The 20707-nt window shown below is 38.9% G+C and overlaps 2 protein-coding genes across 8 annotated transcripts in view; both read right to left on the reverse strand.

Moving 5' to 3' along the window:
- Positions 1 to 2299: 2299 nt before the first annotated feature.
- LOC103174996 (transmembrane 7 superfamily member 3) lies at positions 2300 to 12977 on the reverse strand. The gene is made up of 12 exons (XM_007887682.2): positions 12798 to 12977; positions 10975 to 11129; positions 9426 to 9573; positions 8879 to 8999; positions 8278 to 8449; positions 7435 to 7612; positions 6896 to 6988; positions 6127 to 6207; positions 5406 to 5558; positions 4794 to 4891; positions 3562 to 3727; positions 2300 to 3140 (listed from the first exon to the last, which is right to left on the reverse strand). The coding sequence occupies exons 1-12, from the start codon at positions 12919 to 12921 to the stop codon at positions 2971 to 2973; spliced, it is 1659 nt and encodes a 552-aa protein (XP_007885873.2). The 5' UTR covers positions 12922 to 12977; the 3' UTR covers positions 2300 to 2970.
- A 3079-nt stretch (positions 12978 to 16056) lies between these two features.
- ano5a (anoctamin 5a) overlaps positions 16057 to 20707 on the reverse strand; it is a 43383-nt gene continuing 38732 nt past the window's right edge. For all 7 annotated transcript variants that reach the window (XM_042341318.1, XM_042341321.1, XM_042341320.1 and 4 more), the window contains 4 exons: positions 20163 to 20368; positions 19479 to 19654; positions 18620 to 18725; positions 16057 to 17991 (listed from right to left, as the gene is read on the reverse strand). In XM_042341318.1, the coding sequence (XP_042197252.1) occupies positions 17767 to 17991; positions 18620 to 18725; positions 19479 to 19654; positions 20163 to 20368 (713 nt within the window). In that variant the 3' untranslated portion in view covers positions 16057 to 17766. The remainder of the gene's footprint in view (positions 17992 to 18619; positions 18726 to 19478; positions 19655 to 20162; positions 20369 to 20707) is intronic.

The following is a 20707-nucleotide window of genomic DNA, read 5'->3' on the forward strand; positions in this document are numbered from 1 at the left end:
AAAAGAGAGCACATGTCCTTTTGCCCGTTTTAGCACTATAAAAGATTCATGATAACGTGCCATCCGCCAAACTGATCTCACACAGTTGGAGCACATTACATAACTGTAACTGACGCAAATTCTTTTTCTCTATTTCCCAAAGGCTCATATGCAAATATAGCGACTCGGATTTTTTTTTATTTGGGGGACTATGTCTGTATGTATGTATGTATGTGTGTGTGTGTGTGTGTGTGTGTGTGTGTATGGATGGATGGATGGATGGATGGATCACACAAAATAAATATTGGCTTGAGTCAGGGTCAGTTCTTTGGGAACCCAAAAGTTGACTGAACATTGCAAACCGTTTCCCCACATAAGATTCATTTGAATAAAACTTTAGACTCGAAATCCTACAGCGTTTAAACATGTCATTGCTGAAAGTGGGTGTGTAAAAAAAGGCTCAACATTGTGTATTTGTTGCCATGAAGGAAGCTTTTTGTTTGGTCCACCACTCCGCCTGGTGGTCGCAAACCAGTACTGCTTCGGGTCACCAATTCACCACAGCACTTGGGTTTCAGTTTCCAATGGGTTGGAAGGACCATCAGTGAAAGTTGGCCCAGAATTGCAGTGAACACAAAAAGGCTACATTAGGATGGGATTCCCTCCAGCTCCAACATTGACCTACATAAAGTCAATGATCCATTGGGTCGCCGGCAGACAATATCATTCTCTGGCCAGGTTCAGATTTCCAAACAAAGTACAGTGCTGGTTACAAACCGAGCTATTGGAGTACTGTACCTCCTTGTTCTTCTGCAAGGAAAATATTTCACCACTTCGTCTAAATCGTTTGAGTGACGTTCGTCTCCGCTCTCACACATACTATGAATTCCATCAACCCATTTATATTTCACCTGGGCTATAACTGGTATGGAACAGATTCCGGTGTACGCATGGCTATTTTTACAGGCGGGGAGGAAAATTAATCACTGCCAAATATCTATCCCTCATGTGACTCACTGTTAGCATATTTTTGCAATATAAGTACATAGGTATCATTTCGTAACAATGCAGTTCATTCCTTTCCTGGGGCGCTTTCTGTGAGATGGTTGCATAAAGATAATTTTAAAATGTTAAACGTCTGAAATGGTGGTGGGCAGCAAGAGTTAATATTCATCATAATGAGAAAACGTGCAATCAACTTCTTTAAAGTAATCTTAACAGTAGTGTCGTGAATGTGAATTTTATGCAGTGAAAAACAAAATGAATGAAGGGCACCTGACCCCAAAAAACTTATGGTAATGTTATATTTTTTTGTAAACTGTGGTAAAAATGGTACAAGGAGCAACATTGAGATTTGCAGGTGATGTATACAATATATGCAGAAGTAATTACAAATTTGATAGAAATCTATAGGTGCAGAATTTCTGCAAAATTTACTAATCAGCACTTTTCTCACAGGTTCTATGATAAAAAACATGGAAAAGTGGGCTTACTATTTTCAGCTAAATGGATTCTTTTGCACAATTCTGAACTTTTAAAAGCACTCAACTCCATTCAAAATGCCATCAGTATGATCTCGACAGATACCATATGAGCAACAGTGCAAATTAGCACCCTCTGGAATAAGTACCAATCACCATTTGGTTTTCCTTCCAAAGCTCTCCGTTCAGCAGTTTCCAGGTCTTTTTTTTAACCTCTTATAGGTGAGCAATAGAAATGGAAGAAGAAATAACTTTGCTTCAATTTCTGCTGGATATGATTTTGTACATCAGCTGACAGAGGTAGGGTGGCAGCAATCTACACCACAGAGTCGCTAATAACATAATTAATAAAAAGCTCAATTATCTTCTAATTTAATAAACTAATTGCATCTTAAACAGTGAAAGTTCAAAAGTGTGCAAATTAATACCCTGCATTGAAATATGCCAATTTGCCCAAACGTGCGCAGTTACCCAATGTATTATGTGGTTTTACAAGAATATTAGTGGTTACAATAGTAATGTTTGAAAGGCTTCATTTTATGGCCAACTTATTTGGTAGAATATAAACGTAAATAATTCACGGGCCAAGAAATGGCTTATGCATAATGCTGTATATTTGATTCTGTGACCCATGAAAGGGTTGCATTCTAGATCAATGCAATCATTATTAATTTAAGTATTAGGATATTATTATAAAATAATCTTAGAGGTAAGCAGACTTTAGTATTATATTCAATGTTCATGGCTTAACGTGAGTAAACATTTATTGAAGTATTAGCAATCTGTTCCAATCAATATCCATGTAAATGTGTTAACACATATTAAGCACATAGCTGGCCAATTTTATTCCTCGGTTTATTCAGCGTTATCTCTTCTATAAACATAATCACATATGACAAAATAAGAGAACAAATGTGTGCAATCTAATTTATCTAACAATGAAAATGAATCAAATGTATAAAATATTTCAACATATCTTCAAGCATTGTGGATACATACTTTTATGTTCTACACATTTGTTCACTTCTGTATTGTAGAAGTGAAACTCAATTCAGATTTCCCCCATTCATGAGGTAGGTAACACTTGTGATTTTGCTGCTCAGATGGTGTCATGTAGCTCCGACCCACCCAACATTTCCCCACTCACACCATTGGAAGGATTGGCACTGAAAAACAATGACTCCACACTGGGAAGATTAGGCAGGAGATCGACTGAATAAAATCATAAGAAATTATCCATACCCTAAATTAATTTGCTGTTTTAAGTACAAATCCACTATTTCAGCAAGGCTTGTAACGTACGATAAAGAAGGTACAAAAATTAACAAATTGATATACTTCTGGAATTATTTCTAAAAAGTTTCAACCATCCCAAAATAGATTGTATAGGATGTGAACCTGAAATGTTTTGAGAATAATTCTGCGAGCCACTGTTATTGTGCAATGGATATTCAGTATGAAAGAGCAAAAGCATGAAAGGTGAATTCAACCACACAGGAAAAGTCTTTATCTACGATGCGTGTAGGAGAGGTGTTCTTTCTCCACATGTTGTTGGATTTCTCCTCTTTTTCCATTTATCGTATGGACAAGGGGGGAAATATGGCTTATTTCTCTCCAAAATAAACTGCAGTGTTAAACCACAGAGAAACAGCAATGCCCATACACCTGTCAGGACATAATCTAAGGAGAGAGAGAGAGAGAAAAAAAGTTTGGTTTTGTCACGCTCAAATATAGAATAAAGGCAACACAGACCTTATAAGGCTGACGCCAATCTCTAAAGGCCCCATTTTCATGAAAGTCAAGTGAACAGTTAAGGTACTGAGGCAGATTGCTGCATATAGATGGATCACGAACCAGTCAATCCTGTTCACTCTCAACAAACCAATCTCGGAAACAGACCAAGGCTGACAAGGAGAAAGTGGTTTGGCCATTTGATCTAGATTTCATTTGATCAGAGGTTAGATTTTTTTTAAAGAAAAGTAAATGATAATGGATGATGCATGAAGACTAAGTGAGCACGAGTTTCCGGCCCTCCAAATTAAAGACTCGGTCTTCAGCCCCACCATCAACAATTCAATCCACAATGATCCAACTACCGTACCTGTCAACTGAAAGGGTACAGAACCACTGGACACTTTGGCAAAGTCGGGGTAAATTGCTCTCTTGATGATATTCAGAATGATGTAAGTCAGGCTAGTGTAGATATAAACCCCCACTGCAACAATTACAGCGTAAGACCCAACCAGTGCACACGTGATAATGTTGAGCTGTTTAGAAAATAAAATATAAAAAATATAATAGTTAGCTTTTTTAAAAAAAAGTACAATGACAAACATTACACATTTAAAAAAGAACAATTATTCATTGGTGAAAGAGAATTAAATACTGCGATTATTTGACACGTACCACATTCTATCCTGTGTGAAGGCTGGTGATTTTAAAAGTGTTAACTGCCAATTAAACAGGTTTAGTCATTTTTATTACCGAGAGCTGTAAGGGGGGGTGGTCAAGGAAACTCCAGAGGCACCAAAACCCACAAACTCGAAGCTGAAGTGTTGCCGTTATTTTCAACATTGCTGGCTGTAGATATAGTCCTAACACTTGGAGCAAGAATGAATATTCAGCTATTCTCAAGTTTAAATGAGGTTCAGTGTATTGTGGAGGAAAATAAAATCTCTGTAGCAAGCATGTTAAAGCTGCTTCAAGTCAAAAACACTTTGAATTTGACATTTCAATGATACAGTCCAGCACAAGATCTATAACGCGAGGAAAGCAAATTTTTGGTCGTGCACATTTGGTCTTCAACTAAATCAACAGGTTCATCTTTGCTCACACTTGCTTCAAGATGAGCAAATAAGTTACTAAAAATCAATTACCTGATAAACGTGTACAAAACATGACACGACATGTTACAGCGAACCCTGTTTACACTACATCAGATGTAATTGGAAACATTTGCAGAGGTTAAAATTTTACTTGCTTCTAATGTAAATGTTTATTGTTATGTGTTTTGCCCAGGGGTTCTCTCCTCTGTTTGTGCCAATTATACTTCTGTGAGTAAGACAGTTCATGGGGATAGATGTCGTAATATAGCAAGTCAGCACAGGTGTTCAATCTAACTAAAAATGGAACTTAAAATTTTCGCCCACAGTCAATTCACTTTACAGTGTGTTCTGTGAAGCGCTTTCAGACATCTCGAAGACGTGATAGAGCACTATATCAAATGCAAGGATTATTATCAACTTTACAAAGAACAGTAGTTTATTGCACCACTGTTAAGGGAACATTTTGAACTGATATGAGCACATCAGTATTTTTAACATTGTTACTTACTGCTTTTGAAATAGGAAGCAGAACTGTAGGAACCACCAGCATCACACAGACATAGGACATCCAGAAGTTGAAATCATTGCGGAATAAAGTAAAATTTGCTGTTGGGGTAAAAAAAATAAAAGTTGGTATCCAAGAGCAATTCAACACAGACATAGAAATTACAATACACTCCAAGTCAGGGAGAAATACTTTATTTTGAAACATCCTTCCAAAGATATTGTGTACGCACTATTTGCTTTTTGCATCTAATCTTCCTTTTTTTATTGCTTGCGAGTGCTCTAACCACTGAGCTACAGGACTCCACAATAAAAGAAAGAATAAAGGGTTAGAATAGAGGTACTAACTTGCAAATGCAAACATATAGAAGGAAACAATAAATAACACTTAAGAAGATGTGCTAAGAGCCCAGTGTTTTCTATTCCCATAAATTGAAGCATTAATAATAACAATGCAACTACTGAATACCTCTTACTGGCAAATATGAGTTTCTACAATTGTCTATATGACAATATTTGCTTCGCTTTTGATCCAATTATATTTTGTAAAGCAAAAGGTACTATTATAAATGCAAGCTGTTGAGGTAATGGTTACAAGTTTTCTCTTCCGGCTTACCAAGTGGAGTAAAGGCAACGATTGCTGCCACCAAAAAGCCCAGCGCCAATCCCACAAGCAGCACACAGAGCACAGGAACACCAAACCTCCATCTCACCAGGGACAGGGCAAAGCCGCCCATTACACCAGCTGCTACTGTGATAATCAGCCGACCTGGAAAGACAAAGCAGTTCATTCATAAAATACCCCAGTCATTGATGCTGTGAGAGCCTGGGGAACGAGGGTGCATTTTCTAGTTTTCTAGAGCTGTCATTGGAGCCCTTAAAAAACATATCTGTAAATGATGGAAGTGTATTTCTCCTTTCGCGCATACCCAGATTACAATTTCATTTGAGTGAAAACAGCTTCCTTGAAGGGGAACGGGAGTAGAGATCAGGTGTTGAGAGAAAGGCACTTGTTCGTATTCTCACTGAAGTAATGAAAAGAAACAAAAAGCCCATCCATAAAATAAACCACTAATATCTAGCATTTCCAATTCTATTACCAGTAAGTCCCTGATATAAGTTTCTTGTCATGCCCAGATTGAACTTATTGAAGCACGTTTTTAAATGGAAAGCTGAGAATCCCTTAATAAACTCTCAACAGTGCGATGTTCCAAAATCTCATCTTTAATATTGTCAAAACTCCATTACACTGAAGAGGTGTGTCTGCAGCCAAGGGTTCGGTAGAGAAATTGAAAGTGACAGGAATACACTATTCGCAATTTATATTCGGCACTTACTGACAATGTTGAGTGTGGAGAGTCGTGTTAGCAACACAAATAGCACGAACCCGAAAATCAGGAATCCAAAGAAGAAAAATTCTAGAATAAGATTTTTTTAAAAAAAAAGCTCATTAACCATCAGTCGCACAAAAACTCAACATTATTTTTTGCTTATTCACTGAGATCATCATTTGGCATCATTGTTAAGTGAGAGGCTATTTAATAAGACATCACCCTGGTATTGCCCGGAAAGTCAATCATACAGAGTGAATTTGGGGTGCTCCAATTAGAGAAAAACACTCCCTCCTTCCCCTGCCCACAATGTGCTTCAAAGTTCAACCCCATCTCTGAGAGACGCATTTTAGTATATTTAGTATATTACCAACACATTTTTGCAAATAACAAAAACACTTGCATAAGAAATGGCTCAGAATACATACAATACATTCAGTTAATAGTCCTAAAAAGTTAAGAGCTGTGCATTGTCCTCAAGATGATGTGCAACAAATGCCATCAGGGATAGAATGAATGCTTAGATATCTTGACTTAGGTTAAGGATAATGTAACCCAGGGGAAAAAGGCATTATGATATGGGCCCACTCCCAATTCTGAGATTGTATTTTTTTTAAAAAACTGAGGAAATAATCTTGAAAACAGCCTGTATTTAACTGGACACTGGGTAACCAGGAATCTTCACATTAGATATAGGTTTTCCGATACAATTTTTTTAAAACTAGTGGACAACGTACGACACATTTTTTGAGGACATTATAATCAACCACTTTACCTGCTTCAAAGATTCTGTGCCCAAAAAAGCACAGAATTAACCCATAGAGACCAATTGCTGTGCAGATAACCTGCATACAGATGAAAGAGGAGCCTGGAAAACAGGGAAAATATTTTAAAACCATTAGCGATACCCAAAGTTTTCATTCAGTACATATCCTCACACTTCAATTGGCAACTACTCATTGATTACATTGCTGTCAACGTATTCAAAATAATTCAAATTAAGTATATTATCAACACATTTCGCAAATAACAAACACACTCGCGTTGTTACAGCCCCCAGGCCATGCTCGTACAATGGGATGGGACACATTTGGATTTTCCTTGATATAAAGTGCAGCTCCTATCACAAATTCAGTGCCGTATGGCAATTGAAACCAGGTTCTCTACCCTCAGCCCACAGTGTAGACAATGTGCTATCCAACACAATAATCATAGTCCTGAAAGTTCAATCGGGTATCAGAAAATAAGTTCAACTTTGCAAATGATGATTTGTATAAACGCTTTGCTGCAAACTGTATCTTGTTCCTCTGTTACCTGAATGCTGGCACGTGTGTCCTTCTGAGGTCAGCCTACAGGCGTATGTGGGAACAGGAAGGTAATTTGCAGAGGTGTTCAGCAGAGGGTCCCTGACAATGACACCGTATATCACTCCGATACCAATATACGAGTTAGCAAAGAGTATCGTCTGCTGGGACGAAGTTATTGTAGTGATCTATAGTGGTCAGAGAAAATAACAAATGAATAGCAAAATGCATCACACAACTAAAAGATTGATGGTCTGAAAAGAGATGAGTGGATGTTAATTTCACAAACCCTAAGATAAAAATAACCACACAAAGAGCATCTATCACTAATGTTTTCAGTGATTTCTGTAACCCATCTGTTCAAAATGGACAAACTCAATTGTTTGATCGGGTAGGATGTAGGTTGCTGTATTTAATCCTGCTAATTTTGAACATGTTTTTCCTATTATGAAACATAGATGTTTTCTCATTTAGAAGGCAAATTTAAAACAATTAAAACCAATGGATACAGATCTTTTGGCTGATGGAGGGCGTCATACGGAAAGAACTGTGAAGTACAACAGTGTAAAGAGCTGACTGTGAAGGTGAACAAATTTACAATCACAAGCCTTTACATGCCTTTGGGCTGTTCAGAAATGTGGCAACTTGTGCATATATACAGGAACATCTGCCTTCCTCTGCAAATAGCTTCTCGATGAAAGCTAGCGTTAATTGGTGTAGATTATCCGAAAGCAGTCCCCTTCCTGATTCAACGGTTGCCAAAGTGAAGGTCAGAAAAATAATGCTTTCACCGATAGGAACTGGGATTCGATGTTATCCTTTCCTCGACTTGGGTGTTGCATCATTGCTTTACCTTGAGCCCATTCTGTTCCACCTTCTGCACTGACGACATTTTGCTCATTCCTTCCAGAAAGCTTTTATTGGTCATGTCATTCTCGGGTAAAAAGTACTGGTAAATGTCATAGCTCAGCCTCCATCTCGTGTGAGAGTTCATAGCAACATCGCAGGCAGGGGGAGATACCCCTCTATACAACAGACAAAGCAGCACCATTATTTATTGGTTCCTTAAAGTTACAGTTTATTTCATCAAAATTTCAGATAAAGATATATAAAGCAAAATCGCCTGCATCTTTTGCCCCGTCGATTTCAAATTAATAGACAAGTAATTGTACTTAACAACAGGTTTGCTGCCTTAAACTTGCAAACCACAAGTCAAATGGGACAAACAGTGGTACTTCAAGGTTAAACTGTAGGTGAAAGGCATTTGAATTCAATTCTGGACAACTTGCTCAGTTACATAAACAAAACTCATTCCATTAACCTCTCGGCAAATTGAAAACTATTATGGTACAGTAAAAAAAATAAAGAAGGAATGCACAGAGGCTAGGCTTTCGGTCACACTTCAAATTGAGTCCATGGCATCTGCAGGTGTTCCTCAATATTTACGAACTTACCTTGGTGCCCCCAGGTTCGCTGGTGCAAACATTACAATGGTTTCAAAGACATTGTATGTCAAATGTACATTGGGATCATTTTCTAAGATGAACTCAGTGTTGCAGGTACCAGGTACGGGATCTGAGGATAAAAATCAACGAATCAGCATTATCCAACAAGACGACCGTCAGTAGAAATAAACAAATATCCCATCACTTTCCTCGAACACCAGCCAGCCAGTTCAGCTCCAAGGAGCCCCCACTTAACTATTCATAGAAACTTACTGCAAGCACCTGTAGGGATGTCAGACAGTGCGATGCAAGTTTGTGATTCTACCCAAGTTATATAACCTGCCAACACTTACACATGAAATTTAGTTACAACTTTGCATAATTTCTCATCTAAGGATATGCATTTTATAGAGCTACTTGGCCAACCAGAGGGAGTCCAGTGCCCATGAAACTTTATCCCAAGCAGAGGGGGAAAATAAATTCAGATCCTTCAGGAAAGCGGGCAATTAATTTTGTTTAAAAAACAAATAGGAAAGCTATAACCAAATTGTTGTACCTTCAGCGGTGTAGGGAACCGCAAATAGACGTGCTGACAAAGTCTTATCTCCTCCTCGCAGGTAGAATGATACCTTGGTAGCAGCTGGTCTCAGCAGTGTGACTACACCAGCACTGGAGCTTGTATACGACGAGTCTGCAGGGAAAGTCTGAAAGAAATCCCCAAATATATATTACAGTACTTACATTTCAAGCTTCCCTTAAATGTCAAAACGGTTTCCCTAAACATTATGACCAATGGCATGTAAAGAAAAGCTGACGGCTGCAGCCATTAAAACGTGATCATCAAGAACAGATTTTCAATATAAAAATGGGACTATAATCCATATCTATTCTCCAACCTATGGAAATAGTTTGTTGATCCCGAGCAATGGTTAATACATTTCAATTTCTGGGCACAGCGATACAGCAGAAACTCAATTATTCTCGTCTCACAATCAATCCACTGTAATGTTTCCAGGAAGTTGTACTGCACTTTTGAGTTTTAAAATAGTCCGACTCTTCCCCTTCCCCAAAGGGATTAGGCGGAGTATTTCACACCTCATTAGATCTATTTTCCGGTGACGGGGTCTGCAACTGATCAATCTCAATTAGTTCACAAGCACTCCAACTGGTGCGAGAAATTCGTCATATTAGACTGAACAGAGCATCTTTGGAAATGCTATGCTTTAGTACAATTAAACTGTTTCACCTGAGTAACATTGTTAATGCCCGAGAGAACATAAAACAGCCAAGAGGCTCATGTCACAGACTACTTTTGAACACCACAGATGATTATGATTTCAAATATCATGACCTGCACACCTTTATAACTACAGTTCAAAAACAATGTGCAGGTACCATCTTGCTGCAGTTATCTGTAGGCGCCCACTTTGGAAACTCTTGATAATGTTCCAATTCCCAAGATCTTCTAGAGTCTCAAATGCAGCAGATAATTCAATTTCCATTTGTTTCAGCCCATTGAGTCTGATCCGGTTTAATCCGGAGTCCTGTAGCTCAGTGGTTAGAGCACTCGCTTTGCAAGCGAGAGACCTGAGTTCAATTCCAGGCAGAGGGCAAAACCTTGGGCAAGTTTCCTTACTCCACACAGAGCCTAATAATAATCCCTCCAAAATCAAAAACAATAATAAATTGATCATTTTCAATCTACGACTGTTTGTGGGACATTGCTGTGCGCAATTGGCTGCCGCGTTCGCCCACAAATATACAGTCAATTCACTTTACAGTGTGTTCTGTGAAGCGCTTTGGGACGTCCTCCCGACGTGAAAAGCGCTATATCAAATGCAAGGATTATTATTATTATTAATAGATAAGGCAGATTAATAGATATGAATCCCATTTTCCTGCCTTTTCTCCAACCCCTTCTGTCGATCTTCCTCTTAAACATCTCAATTAATCTGTTTCTACAGTCTTCGGTGGCAATGTATTCCATGTTTTCCCAATCCTGTGACTGAAGAAAGCATTGGGCTTCTTTTGTGAATTGTTATATCGACCAACACATATCAGCCATGCAATACTGTTTCCTTTATTAAAAAAAACAAAATATATACCTTTGATGGTGATACGGTGACATTTTGTTCCCTGGTATATACGTGAGTAACCACAGAGACGATCTCTTGGTTGATGTTTCTAACGACAACTTGTTTCCGCTCATGAGCGAGCAAAAGGACAGACACATCCTCCAAAAGAGGTATTTCAATTCTCCCTATAGTGAGAGACAATTTAAACAGCAGTATTATCATTTGAAAAATACACAGTTCTTTATGGAGACTTTGGGAAGTACGTTGAGACATTCTTGACATTACAGGTGCGGAATCAAATACATGATTTATTATTTGGAATTTCATTGATGACATAAGATTAGGTTTCTTTCTACAATGAGTAGTGTGTGTCTCCACTGGCTGGTGCGTTGGCAAAACCTTATCAATGTAAACACAAGAGAGCATGTGAAGTTATTTGTGCAATAACTGAGCTAGATTGATTAACTTTACAAGCTTTGCAAGCGAGAGACCTGGGTTCGATTCCCGGCAGGGTGAAACCTTGGACAAGTTTCCTTAGTCCACACGCCTGATAATAATCCCTCAAAAAAAATAATAAATTGCTCATTTTCAATCCACGACTGTTTGTGGGACGCTGCTGTGCGCCATTGGCTGCGCATTTCGACCACAAATATATACAGTGAATTCACTTTACAGTCTATTCTGTGAAGCGTTTTGAGACGCTTTGAAAAGCGCTATATCAAATGCAAGGATGATTATTATTATTAGCCTTTGTGAAAATCACCCGCCTGTAAATGTCAGTCTCCTGTTTTGCATTTGGGATGGGCCCCAATGTCTGATTTAATCAGCTTGTTGTTCAAGACATCAAACTAAGATAGGTAACATTTTACTTCCCAGTCTGAAATGTATCACTGCACAAGTAGAACAAGCACATTATTATGTTGTTCTTTCATGTGTAGCAGTATTTGATGTTGCAATGAGTAAAGCGATTGTATCGCTCAATTTCATCGTAGGATATTTCAGCGGGGTAAACAAAGTTATTGTCATTTCTCTGACATTTTTATGTACGTTCAATGACCAAGGAAGAGTTCCCGCAGAGACAATAGTAGCCATTCGAAGAAAACAAACAAATATAGTTTGTTACGGGTTGTTTTATTTTACATCTGTAGCAAATACCTCATAATAAAAAAACAATCCTAGCATTTTGATATAGCACCTTTCACGTTGGGAGAATGACTCACAGGATTTACTGTAAAGCGTAGTGACTGGTATTTTATAGGCAAATGTCAATTTCATTTTATTTTATAATTATTTTATAGCTTTTTATAGGTCAATGTCAATTGAGGTTAGGTACAGAGTTACAAACGCAGTGAAACATCCCCACAGTGGAACTCTCAGTCTGCTTCAGATATACCATTAAGCGTGGTGATGTGTTGTTGCATGTGATAAGACATCCAGTTAACACACCCACCCCTACTTTCCAAAAAAAGATAACGTTGACAGTTACAGTCAAAGAACTGCAGATAGCCAGAGTGAAGGGGTGGGGGGGGGGGGGGCGGGGGTTAAACCAAAGTTCACCGAAACTCCTGAGGAAGAAAAAAAAACTGAAGCTAAAGTTCACCAAAACTTAAAACACTCTGCCATCTATCTCCCTGCGAACTCAAAAGCTCAGGCTCCCCAACACATTTGCAACCCCAGCCTTTCAGTGGATGCGGACTGCTCTGCTCACGCTTGGGTCCTTTTTTTTTGCAAAACTAAAGTAGGAGCAGAGCTGAGCTGAGCTGAGGAACTAGGGGGAGGAGGGGAGAGACACAGAGACACACACACACAGAGGCTAAGTGGAAGCACTAATCAGACAGACAGACCAGCCTCACCTACAGCTGCAGAAAGCGACGACACTCGGTCCTGGCTGCTCTCTGTGGCCACAGCCTGACTGAGGAAGAGGAGGAGGAGGTGGTGGCTACTGAGCAGCAAAGCAAACACCCAGAGCCCAGGCATAGCGAGCTCTGCACCCGGCCTCGACTGTCAGATCACACCCACCATCGGCTTATCCATTGGCCAAACTCTGCCTCACATCCTGTGTCAATTTCCACCCCTTCGCAATGTTACATCACCAGCCCTGCTCCAGCTTGGCAATTCAACCCATCTGAATTGTTTTATGTTAAATCCTTCCCCTAGCATTTTTTTGTTCTCTCTCTCTCTATCTCGCTTTCTTTAAGCTGTGGTGAGGGCTGGTCAGACAGCGGGGGAAAAAAAATAAATGTGCAAATAATAAATAATAATAACCCTTGCACTTGATACAGCGCTTTTCAAGTCTTCTAGACGTCTCAAAGCACTTCTTAGAATAGACTGTAAAGTGAATTGACCGTATATTTGTGGGCGAAAAGGTAGTAAAATAGCCCCGCAAGGGTTACCCAAGAGAATTAGCACCTCTTGATCAGTAAGAATGACAAAAGCACAAAGCCATCCCCATCTCCACGCATCGCGAAAGAAAAAAAAAGCTCTGTTTAGTGCAAGTTTAGATTTGCTTGAAAAAGTAAAATGTCTTTCAAGCAAAGTGATTGACTGACTATGGTCGAGACTGGTCAGGTAGAACTTGTAGAACTAATGTGTAGTGACTGGATTTGTAGGCAAACAAACAGTGTGCACAACAAATTAAACTGGAGGGAATTTTTTTTGGGGGGCCAGGACACAAGGTGAAAGAAACTCCCCCTCTCCTTTCTAACACTGTAGCTCTCATGGGATACTCAAAATCCATACAAACAGGTAGACAAGAACTTTGTTCAACATCTTATATGAAATATTGTTGGCGGTGAATCCACTGATATTGCAAATCTACCGCCCAAAGTCTGTCATTAACAGTACATTTTAAAACATAGTTTTTTTTCTGCAGCACCTACATTACTCTGGCTGAGCCATCACATTGGGTGCAATATTCCTGTTCAAATTCCTGGAGCCTGATCTGGTTTCACGAGAATTGCATGAAACACAGCCCAATTCGACAGGCACACAGCTTGTAAGACGGGTTAAAAGAGAACCAAAACCAACATAGTCACTGTCAAGCAAGACAGAGCAGCTACATACACACATACCTCTGCAGCACCCCCAAGAGGAAGGGGAAAATCTGTTCTAATTTTAAGTAAACATTTTACAAATTTAAGCTCAAGGAAAATGCTGCTGTGGAAACCGATTCAAGAGGAAATTTCATTTTTTTCCCCTATGTTCTTCCCTCACTTCAGGAGTACTCACAGTGATCTCATGTGCCAACGTTGACAAAAAATAGTATTGTATTTGAGAGCAGAACATGTAATTCTACACAGCTAAGATTCACATAATATATACTTGGGATGGATTTATTCTCAGCCCACCATTAAGTGCTGGTGCATTCAGGACAAAATGGTCACTTATCCAAGGAAATCATAGTTGTGGTTGCAAACCAAAGACTGGGTTTAGGAGAAAACAAAGTTGATGTTGGCACCGACACGAGACACCAACTTCCATTTGTCCTTATCTTTGCTAAGTAATCTATGTTTCTTTTAAAAACTAAAACCTAAACAAGTCAATTACTAATGCTGTACATAATAAGTCATTGCCTCCCTACCTTAATAATAATCCTTGCATTTGATAGAGCGTTTTCCATGTCTTCTAGACTCCTCAAAGCGCTTCACAGAACATATTGTAAAGTGAATTTACTGTATATTTGTGGGCAAAACACAGCAGCCAATTGTTTTCTGCGGGTCCAGGCGCAAGAACTTTGGGGTCTTTTTTTGTAATACGAGTCGAAATGATCTTTTTCAAATACAATATTGAAACGCTACTCTAACCTGAAGCAAATAAATTAACGTTGTATCTGTTGTGCCTTGCAAGGCAAAAGGATCTCAAAAGTGGCCACAAGAGGGTAGTAGGTAAATGAAACTCAACTACAAATAAGGAGGAAAGAGACTGAAGACCATATATGTTCAATGAACAGCGAATTGAGTTTACTGCAAATGTCCATTCATTGACACAAACGTTCTTCTTAAACCTGGTTATATTTAAGCATATACAGCCATGTACATTTCCAAATCAACAGCTCTAACAGAAATAAAGAGGCACACACTGACACATTAGATATGAATTCAATTTTTTTTAATAGATTCAAGTCAGGTACAAAATGAGTACGTTATACATTTATTCTGAATAAACATAGCTGAGGTTATTTCAAAGGCAACTGTCGTTTGCACGAAAATAATTTACTGAAATTGTAAACCAGCGGAATTGAACAGTAGCAAGTTCAATACCTGCATCCAAGCCATCGTTTGGAGCAGAAGTGTGCAAACCAGCGTGAATGCAAAACGCGTTTGTGAAAATATTATACAAATAATTTTTAAAAAAGCTATTAACATCACGTTGCATTTTTCTTCATTTTTTTTAATGAAAACAATTACAAGTTTCCCAACACCCACTGAATGCACAGCCTGTTCCTGGCCTATTTTATTAAGGCAATCATTTAGCTATCAAAGATGCAAAATCTGCAGTGTTGTTGAAATTGATCTTAAATGTTTTAAATCCCAATGGATGTCACTGCCCAAACTAATACTGCTCTGTACATATACTGTGCATGTATGGCTTCTTAAATTGGAAGAATCTGAGAAAACAAGCATCCAGTAAAAAAAAACAGTGCTCAATAGAGGAAAAATGTAGTAATTTCCTTCATGACTTATGCTCCTTGACTTTTCCTTTTAAAGGCACCAGTGTTTTTTTAAGCTTAGATCCAGGTTGGACAAAGTTGTTTCTAACAGGATCACATATTTACAGCAGTTACAAAAACAATCTGTGTTTGCAATGCATGCATTTCTCTTTATTAGAAAGGTGCCCATCTGCAGCAATCACCTTGCAATTCTAGTGGTTATAAGATCACTTAATTTCTCATCCTCTAGGCCTGAATGTGTGTCTACTTGATTTTTATGTAGTGTAAGTACTTAGGCAGTGTATGTAGGGAACATTTGACTATTACGCTATCTGAACAGATTTGCCTTTAACCTCACAAAGCAGAGATAAATGGTAAAGCAGCTCCAGAAGCAGTGTCACTTGTACATTTAACAATTATGATACTGTTTGGAAGCGAAGTACATTCCCCCTTCCTCCCATCCCATTAGAAGCCAGTCAATGACCAAACTCTCACCTTCAGTGTTCTGTTGACTTGCCTCAAAGGTCAGGTAAGTAATAAATTGCGACATACAATGAAGGCAGCACCAATTGTTTTACAGAGAAAATCGCTGATGTTTGGTCTAGATTGAGCAGCTTTAAATGTGCCAGGACAGTGCCAGCACGAGTCTAACCTCAGACGATGCCAGTCTGAAATGCTCGTTTCAATGGCATCTGCCCCACAGTGCACATCAGTGAAACACATCCTGAATTGCAATTTTACAACTGAAAAGAGCTCTTCCCCTCATAGAAACTGTGTCTCTAAGTACTGTATAGCAATGTCTACCCAGCCACATTCAGATTGAGTTGTGGTATAACCTGGCTCCGGGCCATTGCAAGTTAAAATATTCTGACAAATTCTCAACTTTTAAAAGTTCCGAACATCGCAAGTCTATGGCTGCTGTGAATTTTGGCGCTTGGAATATTGTAAATTCCAATTCTGCTCCATCCATTTGGCTTTAAAGGTTTCAAAGTGAAATGAAATGAACTAGACTAGAGTAGAGTACGGTAAAATAAAAATTTCAGTTTGATTACATCATGGTAAACGGTCACAGTTTCTACACCCTTTACAAACTTATTTACAAGCATTTCGATATGACATTTTCTTACAAGTTATAAACTCATGCTAGTTTAACTGGCACCAACAATTATAAAGGATGCACTAGCCTAACCTTCATATTAAAAAAAATCAGCAGGACTTGACTATACTTTATTTAATTCTCACATACTGGCATCTCTGCCCAGTTATTCATAGGTTTCCGTCTGCTTAAAGCAGGGATTATAATCGATTGGAACATTTTTGCTTGTATACATTTTAAAATTTCCTATATATTGGCTGAGGTTGTCAAGAGGTTGCCATGATGATGGGGAGGACATGTGCAATAAAACAAATCATTTTCTTCTCTTTCTATGCAGACTTGACAAGAAGTTAATGTTGTGGTGAATTCAGAGCTTTTCTATCTAGGGTGCGCACCACTCTGTCTGTGTAGGAAAATGTTCAAGGGTTTAGTGGAAAGTCTTTGCTCATTTGGCTCTTGTGCAGTCCTTTTTCCTCAGAGCCTACGAGTGCACAACCTTCATTAGGGGCACCTGGAGTTGCAATTGTACTCTGCCATCCAGAACAGCAATAGGCTTAACTCAGCTCAGGAGAGGGTGATTCTAAAGACTTTTTTTAGCAAAACTTTTGCATGTGCTCACTTCAGTTCTACAAGTGTTTTGCAGGTAAGCAAATTCACAAACTAGACAGAAGAAAGAAGCTGTGAGTGACAGAAGAAAAGAAGAAAGACTAAGAGAATGAAAGCGACTGAACCCAAACTGGTTTGCATTCCATGACATTTCTCATTCCATCTAAAATACTGTGATAGTTTTAAAATATGGCTTAGGCCATGTTCATTCCCTTTAAAGTTTTTAAAAACCAAGCATGTTAATATGCTTCCTTAATGCAGGTACAACTCTTCCACAATATATGGTAATACTTTTTTCCCCATCTTACAGGGTTTGGTAAACTGCTGTGATACAGATGTTAACAATACAGATTTATTTTACCACAAGGTAAATCAGGGCAGAATTATTCATGACTGGATTAGAAGATTGCTTTGATAGAGGCTGAACAGCATGGGGAGGTTAACGAGACCATGTATCTGCCATTTAGTAGGGTTACAAGTCTTCTCTCATCATCTCCACTTTCTCAGTTTCAACCGCGACTTCTTTATTTGGAAGCGAGTTCCCCTTCTCAGAGAGCAGCTGCCTCAATCGGTCGAGTTCATATTCGTGCAGAATCTTTTGCGTTAAATACTTCTCCCGTTTTATCCGGGCTTTCACCTCCTCTGGAACATCAGGGATTAGGGCAGCAATCGTGAACTTCACTACGAATACAACATGCTGGAACCCAAAAGAAAATCATCCGTTACTCACCATCACAAGTCTTCTGCAGAATAGAACAAATAGATGATAACCATCCTAGCTGGTAGGAAAGGCATTCAGGACACTATTTGCTTGTAAACTTTTACTATATAAAATACATATCATAATCTGATGCATTCTAGATCACCAATAAGTTTCTGGAAGACACATTTTTAAGCCCTGAATACCAGGGGAATAGGTGACCCATTGCTGCTGAGACCCCTTTGAAATTTAACAGAATATCCTTTAATCCCATCATATTCTCTCTGGCTCACCCCTTCCCATTTATCATCTGTTATTTTGTAGACATAAAAACAAATCTGGCTATTGTAATAATGTAACATTTGTCAATTAACATTCATCAGCGCGCTTTGTTTTTATGTTGGTTCTAGCTTGCTAAAGAATCTTACATCTGTTAATAATGACTAACACAAGTAAGAGGAGGAATGAGCTGTGAATTTGTCAGTCCTTCCTGCAAACAGGTGCCTTTTACATGAGGTTTTTGACATCTAGATTATGGGCAACACTTAGGCTGCATACCATGGGAAAGGCCTCCCCATAAGAATCTCAGATCAAAGCATTCCTTCAAAGAGCAGGTTCTCAATACCTCTAAGATGATAATGAATGCCATTTTTGCAGCCAAAATATGCCAGAATTGCATGTTGTGCTGGTGTTCCATACTGTGCCCTGATGGGTAACGGTAATCTTTATACCTGTAAAATTCAAGCCACAGTTAACACTTCTACATTTAGTTTCATGAACTGAAAGTTGAGCATCTTTCAAATACATTAATGGAAGCAAGTACAAATATCAGCTGACTTTCAAAAAGGATACATCTCCTAACCCAGTAATATTCTCCAGTTTCCGATGTTTCAAATAGCAACAAATTGTTTTTGTAATAAAAAATAATCCTTGCATTGTATAGTGCCTTTCACGTTGGGAGGAGGTCCCAAGGTTGGGGCAATGAGAAAAATAGTGGTCCCATTTCCGACTTAACCGTGGTTTGCAAGACAGCGCGCTCAGTTGCATTCATAACTACGTTTTAATCATTTTTTTAAAAAAAACCAAATGGCTGTTGTGTTCACTACAAAAAGCAGTTACTACACTTTACACTAAAGCCCGTAAAGCACATTGCGATGCCTTCTCTACATGAAGGGCGCTATAACATAAAGACTATCAAGTACTTTATAAAAGGTAGTTCCGGTCTTAGATGGGAAACTGCATTGAGAAAAGAGCACAAGGCATTACTATGATTCTTCGCTTTCATCCACTCTTTGTTCTCTCCATTTGGTTAACATCCCTGGTTATTTAACATCTTTTCAAAACTGGGTTTAGAACAGCAGGCTCTGGGTTTGACTCCTGCTAACTTCACTCAACCCTCCACTCCAAGTTGCAGAAAATGAGTAAAACAATGTTGTAAATGTTGTGGTGTGGGGTTGAGGCACATAGATACTGAACGTTCTTACCTACAATAAGATGTTTCATTAAAGCTATACGCCAGATTGCGGTCAAAATAGGAAGTGTTGAAGATGGACAAACTGTTGTTTATGTAGCCTTTCATTGGCTTCAGATCATCTTGGGAATATGCATATTTGTACACCAAGCGTGGGATCATATCCGAGGTAAACGCCACAATAAAAGCCTAAAAGGATTTTTAAACAAAAGAGAAATCATTAACAATACTAATACCACACATTCAAGTTATCGGTAAGAGTGGAAACTAAACCAGTTACTATGACAATTACAGAATCCATTATGCAATTGTTAATGTTTGCACACCCAAAATGCAACAATTTTCAAAACTTGAGCTTAAAGGATTTTTTTTCTCAAATCCAGTCAGTCCCAAGATCAGTGCTTTACCCATAGATACATATTTTCTTATTCACCATGGAAGATGATTGTTTTTACATTCAATTCTCTTGTATATACAACGGGCAGACAATGGAAATAATCATTGCTGACATCTTTAACCATCTGCCTGCTCATGAAGTGAAGAGCTCTCATAAACCAATGATGTGGTCGCATTGCTGGCAAAAAAAACCTGAAATGGATGAGGGGACCAAGGTACGCAGCACACCGAAACATTCCCGGTGTAATTGTTTTATTCTAAACACGTGGTGGCATAGGCTCAAACATAGCAGGACACTTACATTAGTAACCACGGATAATATGGCCACACTGTTGAGGATCTGCTGCCAGACGCCTATGCTGTGGGCCTTTGCTGCCGTAGGTCTCCTGAACTGTGTGATGAACTTCCAGGCATCCACTCGGATCTCAATGATGTTGTTGAGCAAAGCAAGGACAGGAGCCAGAGGGAACGAGGCCACGAAGAGGGTGACAAATCCGAACTGGATGACTGCAAATAATAATACCTGCGTTAGGTATTAGCGCTTTCATGTCAAGAAGAGTATCTCAAAGCACCTCACAGAATATAATGCAAAGTCTTGGGACTCTATCTTTGTAGGCCAACGGGGCAGCCCATTTGCGAACAGCATTGCAACGCACGCAACAGAAAGAAGCACAATCTTGCAACTGAAATCCTTTCGGTTCTTCGAAATAAGATCAAATGCTGAACATTGCGAAGCTGTATTAGGAGAACAGGATGTAACTTGTTCTCATTCAGAGTATCATTTTCTCGGTAAACCAGAAAAGACGGGGGTGGGGTGGGAAGAAGAGAACATCTTTCCAAAGTGTT

Source organism: Callorhinchus milii, unplaced genomic scaffold (assembly GCF_018977255.1).
Source record: "Callorhinchus milii isolate IMCB2004 unplaced genomic scaffold, IMCB_Cmil_1.0 Scaffold17, whole genome shotgun sequence".
Taxonomy (NCBI): Eukaryota; Metazoa; Chordata; class Chondrichthyes; order Chimaeriformes; family Callorhinchidae; genus Callorhinchus; species Callorhinchus milii.